The sequence below is a fragment of the Myzus persicae genome, unplaced genomic scaffold (assembly GCF_001856785.1).
Source record: "Myzus persicae strain clone G006 unplaced genomic scaffold, MPER_G0061.0, whole genome shotgun sequence".
NCBI classification, from domain to species: domain Eukaryota; kingdom Metazoa; phylum Arthropoda; class Insecta; order Hemiptera; family Aphididae; genus Myzus; species Myzus persicae.
The window spans coordinates 402,732-409,865 of NW_019103025.1; the positions used below are offsets into that span (position 1 = coordinate 402,732).

The following is a 7,134-nucleotide window of genomic DNA, read 5'->3' on the forward strand; positions in this document are numbered from 1 at the left end:
TGTAATAATAGTGCAATTATTCGACTATCCCTGCGCCGTGGCATTGCTTATAATATGCAATAAAGGTCGTTAAATCGACGTGGTGTAAAGTGTATTTATCGTATAAATGCATAATAAACTCGCGTATAGTTGGTGGGTAATAATCACCAAATTGTTATAATGATATATTTGAAGGAAACTCGTGTAAATAACATTCATATTATGCTTCACACGATTATGAATTATTTCTGATCGTCTCAAATGAAAACGTTTTCTCGTATAAGACCCCACCGTGTTCGGTACCGAAGCCGTCGAGGCCCCAAGCCAGTATGTCGTGTATTATATAATGGGTACGATCGCCACGGCCACCGTCTTGTTTTCGCTCGTGTAAATTAATGGCAAATTAGTGGACGCGTGCTCCGAAGAACGCGCACGTGGACTTAATGACAGCGATTCCGAAACGGAACAATTATAATATTATTATTATTATTATTGTGATCATTATTTTGTCGCCGGCCGCGACGGATAGGTCTGTGTCATCTTTTGTTCGAGTTATGTTTGAAAATTACAACCACACTGTATGTACATACTATTTAGGTATACCATAATATTATGATATAGCTATAGGCCGACCAATATATTATTTTTATTGCACTGCGATGGATAAGAATGTTATTACATCATACTGTATACATTGTTATCTATCTCGGTGTATTATTGTTATTATCGTAAAAGACGATCGGTTTTTCGAAAAATAAACTCTTTTTACTACGTATTATTATAATGTACTGCACTTGGCCGTCGATGTTTATCGCGTCCACCACGATCGATGGCTGCAGCAGCAGCAGCAGCAGCGGCGGCGGCGGCGGCGGTAACAGCAGCTGAAAACCCGGTTTTTTAGTCGCACGCACCAGTCTCTCTTTTAACCCTAACGCGTCGTCGGGCTCACGTTTTTTAAAAAAATTCACGTGTGTGTGTGCATTGCCGCTTCTCGCACACAGGCACACACTCACTCACACTCATACAGACACACTCACACACACCAATCGGCCGAGCAGGACCCTCTTCCATATAGTAGTTATACGATATTACGTATAGGTATATAATACAACATTACGGTGTACGCGTCTCGCGTGTGTATTGCGCCGAAACCGGTCCACACTCGACCCGTCGACGATTGTGTGTGCGCCTCTCTCGGACCCCCCGAAAAAAAAAAAAAAACGAAAAAAAGAAAACGGACAGACAGACAAGCGAATAAATCCGACGGTCGGCGGCGGTGGCGGGTGCGGAGATAATCATCGGCGGCGGCGGCGGCGGCTGAGCGACCCGCGTGTGTGTGTTTTACACCGCCATGTTAGATACGGTCGTCGGCGATCCGTTTCTTTGTCGAGATTTCGATTTTTTTTCGTCATTATAATTATATTCAAAACGTACATAATACGGGTACTATACTCGCGTACACACACGGACGTTGTACATTTTCTAAAGATTTTTCACTATTTCACACGCACAGATTCGGACGACCTTGAATTGTACGTTCCGGCCAAGGTCGCACCGGCTCCCGTGATAACGCGTTTCACTGTCGTCGCCGTCGGATGATAACGACTCCACATACGCGGTCTTACGTATTATTATTACTATTATATTGCCATCGACGCCGTACAATCGGCCTTGGTCTAGAACGACGTGGGTACCTATATTATGTTGCACGCCAGTGGGTCACGATGTGACCCGGAATCGTTTTCGTTTTGTCCGTATTAATATCGATACGTATTAATGCATTTTATCACTCTCTTGCTGATACGTGTAATAGGTAATAGGAATAATATTAATAAAACAACAATAATTCCGCGTAGAACACAACGCGTATGGGTCTATCGGTATACTCGGTAGTGATAATAATCGTCGTCGTAGTCATCGTATAATATTATTATGTCGTAAAATAGTTGGACTATATTATAATATTACACGATATATTATTATAAAATCGCCACCGCCGCCGGTGGTATCAGATTATTATTATAACGTGACTGTCCTCGAGCGAACGTGAAATATAATATGCAAATTATTATTTACAAAATAGGTACCTATTTTATCGGTGCGAGATGGCGTTTTTTAGTGAAAACCGGAAATCAATCATACGGTTTGATAAGCAAAATAAAAATGTTATTTGGTCAAGTGGTACATGACAATTTTGAAACTTACTGTAGGTTGTACGCGGATATAAAAAGGTTGAGAACCGCTGGTTTATATGTGTTGGAATTCACCGATTTTGACAGTCCTTTTTTAGTGTGATACCAATACGATGATAATAATTTATAACTTATACCGTAGGACCGTTGTTTTCGTCAGATGTCAATTGACAAGAGAATACCGGACGTCGTCGCGGGGGCCATAATAGTGGGCAACATGCGATTATTTATGACCTATGTAGTGTGTGTGTGTGTGTGTGTGTCTAAACACTCGTGTCACATAACCCCCCGTTTGGAACGTCTCTACGGGACCTGGTCCTAACACAACGAATAATATAAACGGGTTGTGATTGTTGTGGAATTTTATCGCCCTACGACGTGTACGCGTGAGTGTGTGACATTTGTTGGACGCGATGACGTATGTGCTAGTCCCTTTTACGCGCTTTTGGACCCAGTCCAATAGACCTCTAACCGAAAATCTTTCGAGGCCCGTGTAATCTATATTCGGACGCCTTGACCTTAGCTGTGAAAATTCTATCCCATTGAGCATATATATATATATTTATTTATTTTCGATGCGAGCACCGCGACGATGACGGCTTTTTTGGATACTTGCCCGACGTAACCCGTCGCGTATTGTGTCTGGTCCGGAGAGGGGTGGCAACACAAACCTGTATAATATATTAATATTAGGTAGGTATACGAATAAACGCCCACGGCTGCAGGTAATATAACAAAGTAGTGCTGGTGTGGTGGCCAACCTGTGCATTTGCGTTAACCGGTATAACGCGCAGACACTCCGCGGTCATTTATAATAATTTTAATCCTATACACAATAATTAAGATCGGAATACGAAACAATATCATATTATATTAGGTATATCATAATGCATATGTAGGGCTAATGGAAGGAGAATAAACAAGACAACCACTGTCTTCGAACCGAACACTTAATACAAAAATATCTCCAACATTATTTTTGAATCAATTAAAAAAACAATATATGTTTTTACTATTATGTAATATGCTGCAGATCTCCCAAATTGAATTTGCACTGTATTATTTATTAACATATCATAAATTATTTCTTTATACGATTTCCTATCTTAAATCAAAGATCTTGCTAATTCTAATTTTTACATTAAATCAAAATTGGTACATTAATTATTTGAACAATATTAAAATAATTTTACAATCGTGCCAATATTCGATTTTAATGATTTTTTTATTATTTTCTGTAGACTTGAATTTCTACATTTCATTATGTACGATTATTAGTGTAAAACAATACTGTTATTTGGATAAACGGGTAATTATAATTTTAAAAGGGATAAGAATGGGCCCTGTACATTTAAATGTAAATTAGGTGCTTCATTCGCCTTAATCCGTGACTGGCAGTGTACCCAATAGTTACCTACACAGTTACTTAATATAGAAATATATACTTTAGCAGTTTAGCGGTGGTTAATAGGTTTATAGTTACAATTTATCCAGACTTGAAAATATAACTTAAATATTAATACCAAAAACAATTTAATTACACATAATAATATAATACACGCATCATCGTTATTAACAGTCATTTTTTTTTTCTCCAGCAGATATTTGCGTCCAAGTCGGAATTGCAATTGCACTCCCAGCTGCACGTCAAAGACGTGAAACCGTACAAATGCCATCAGTGCAACAAGACATTCGCCAACAGCTCGTACCTGAGTCAGCACACCCGCATCCATCTGGGCATCAAACCGTACCGGTGCGACATCTGCCAACGGAGGTTCACCCAGCTCAGCCACCTGCAGCAGCACATACGCACTCACACCGGCGACAAGCCGTACAAGTGCAGGCACCCGGGATGCACCAAGGCGTTCTCGCAGCTCAGCAACCTGCAGTCCCACTCTCGGTGCCACCAGACGGACAAGCCGTTCAAGTGTAACTCGTGCTACAAGTGCTTCCAGGACGAGCAGTCTCTGCTCGAGCACATACCCAAGCACAAGGAGTCCAAACACCTCAAGACGCACATATGCCAGTACTGCGGTAAGTCGTACACGCAGGAGACGTACCTGTCCAAGCACATGCAGAAGCACGCCGAGCGGATGGACAAGCGGCCGCCGATCATCGGCATACCGCGCGTGGCCCTGGAGAACGGCGCGTACTGGGGCAAGATGTCGCCGGATACGGCCAACAACCTGGTGGAGGCCATCAATCAGCAACAGCAACAGCAGCAGCAAGAATGCATGCAGGGAGGAGGCGGCGGCGGCGGCGGTTCCAACGGCGGTGGTGTAGCAACCGCCGGCGACTTGAACGCCGGTGGCCCGTCTAGCACCTCGGCGTCAGTGGCCGCCGACGATCAGCCGTCCAACAGGCACGGCGCCCACCTACCCCCCGCCCCGCCCGAGTACCTGTCGGACACTTCGTCCGTCAAGACGAGCACGTCGGCGTTCACGCCCATCCAGTCGTTCGGACTTCCGACGCACCCCCCGCCGCCACCGTCGCACCACCCGCACCACCCTCACCACCAGCAGCACCACCAACAGACCATGTACATGCCGTACAACCATTTGTCGTTCTCAGGCGCCAAGCAGCTGAGCGCGCACGGCCACCAACTGTCGCCGATGACCGGGCCCATGGACATGAAGCCGCCGTCCGTCGGATCAATGCCCAACGGGTTCCCCAATCAGCTGATCTCGCTGCACCACATACGCAACTACTCGCACCAGCCGAGTCCGTCGTCCATCATGTCCGAACACCTGTTGCACGGTATGAAGGACAAGGTGCAGTAGTAGTGGGTGATGAGTGGCGGGCATCGTCGTACCCACTCCGTTTATATTATAATAATCGTACCCACATTGGCACGCCGCCGCGACCCGCGCGGCCGTACCGTATGTCGTAATATCTGTATTTATGTATAGTTTTAAATTATGCATAATGTCATAATAATATTATTATTATATGTGTATCGGTACGCGGAAAACCGTATTGATAAAAATATTTATGAAACGTCCGCACGGTATTCCTTATAATATATTATATTAATATTGTCGTCGTCGTCGCCGCCGCCGCCTGTGTCTCGTGTGGTTAGGTTAGATATATATTAAAACATGTATACATTTATACCTGGTTGGGTATACCGGCTGTGGGTATTATGTATGTATATATTATATTATGTATACCTACCTTGCGACGCGAGCCAACTGTGATGACGCACGCATCAGCGAATTGTCGACGACCAATTTTCTCGCCGATATACGCCGTTTAAAATCATTATTTTTATTATTATTATTATTTGTATTATTATAATTATTATTATCATTATTATTATTATTATTATTATTATTATTATTATTATTATCATCATTATTATAAATGTGTTTTTATACGTTTTTGTCCAATGTCAACGTGTATGTGTCTCATCGTCGTCTCGATCCAATCCTTTGATTAGTTTTTTTTTCATTTATACCTCCCTAATATTTTAGTATATTATATTAAATTAAGTTTTGGTGTTAAGTTATGGACCGAGTGTATACGTGCGATTTTATTGTCCGTATCTGTAAAACGCGTGTAAATATTTTAGAGCGAGTGACGAGATGAGGAGAACAGCTATCGTTAATTTGTATTGTATTTTTTTTTCTTCATCATCTTCTTCTCGTCAAAGTGAATTGTCTGTACCCAAGACTGATGTGTACATAATTAATAATAATTATTGTAAAATACATAAACAACTAACGGAAATCGGGCAGTAAAATACTATCGAAAAAAATATTAAATAATAATGCAGTTATAAATGTTAGAGGTAATAAACATATTTTCTCTTTATTTTCATTATTATTATCTTTTTTTTTTTTTTTATGGAGAGCGTTAGGGACACAGAGGTCAGTCGCGTGGATCTCAGTAAATTATAGACAACGTATATTGTTTTTTGAAAACCTTACTGAAGCATTGTTTTACATTTCTTTTGTGATTGTTACCATTTGTAATAGTTTAGTCAACGAGTCACGAAGGTAATTAACAAATTCCTAACCTAAAACTTAATTTTATAGGATACGTAAATTTAATTTTGAATAAGTTTGTAATTTTTTTTTGTAACTAATTAATTTTAAAACGTTAATTTTTTTAATTATTATTATATAATTTTTATTTCGTTTAATGCTCAATTTGTATTAAATATCGTTGTTCCGCTTTTAAACAAATTATGTAATTTTTTTTTATCGTTGTGATGGTTCGGTACTTAAGGCTAACAAATATTTTTTTTTGTTTTTGTTGAACTATTTTAATTTACGAATTGTACAAAAACGAACATGAAAAAAGTAAAAAAATAAATAAAAATAAGCCTGTACATTATTAGTTAAAATGTTATAATATAATATAATATATGTATATTATAACGTGACTATTAAGTTTGTTGTACAACACATTTTCCGACGGTCTTATATATTATATATATATAACTAAATATATATATTATGTGTATAAAAAATTTATATGCATAAGTTGTAAAATAATTTTTTTTTGAGGTTGATAAAAATATTCCAATAAAAAAATGTATTAAAAAAACGGCTGCTTTATTATTATTTTCCTTATCTCTAAAAACATAATTGTTTCATATGGGCAGTAAGTATTTGTGTGTGATAATCTAAAGTTTGAATTATAACAAAATGAATAGGCTTTATTCATAATGTGTTTTAAATAAATAATATTGGTATAATATTTGTTTTTAACTTCTTGATTATAACGTATTTTTAAAATGTATTACGGAATGTGGATTTACAATGTTTTGTTAGTATGCTGTAAATCATTTTTTCTGGAAGTAAAAAAGCTCAAAAATGTTTACACAGACTAGTATTATATCAAGAAAATATTATTTATATTGAAATTTGGTAATTTTACTACTTTTACTAATACATATAATATAATATTCAGTCAACGGACAAGCAAGCCAACATTGTCAGTTGAAATACTGGCATAT

At 39.0% G+C, this 7,134-nt stretch overlaps 1 protein-coding gene across 6 annotated transcripts in view; it reads left to right on the forward strand.

Moving 5' to 3' along the window:
• Window positions 1–6,069, forward strand: part of LOC111033585 (zinc finger protein squeeze-like) — a 158,745-nt gene extending 152,676 nt beyond the window's left edge. For 5 of the 6 annotated variants that reach the window (XM_022314386.1, XM_022314387.1, XM_022314388.1 and 2 more), the window contains exon 7: window positions 3,770–6,069. In XM_022314386.1, coding sequence (XP_022170078.1) covers window positions 3,770–4,951 — 1,182 coding nt within the window. In that variant the 3' untranslated portion in view covers window positions 4,952–6,069. The remainder of the gene's footprint in view (window positions 1–3,769) is intronic. The other variant, XM_022314385.1, reaches the window with a different exon arrangement.
• Window positions 6,070–7,134: the final 1,065 nt, after the last annotated feature.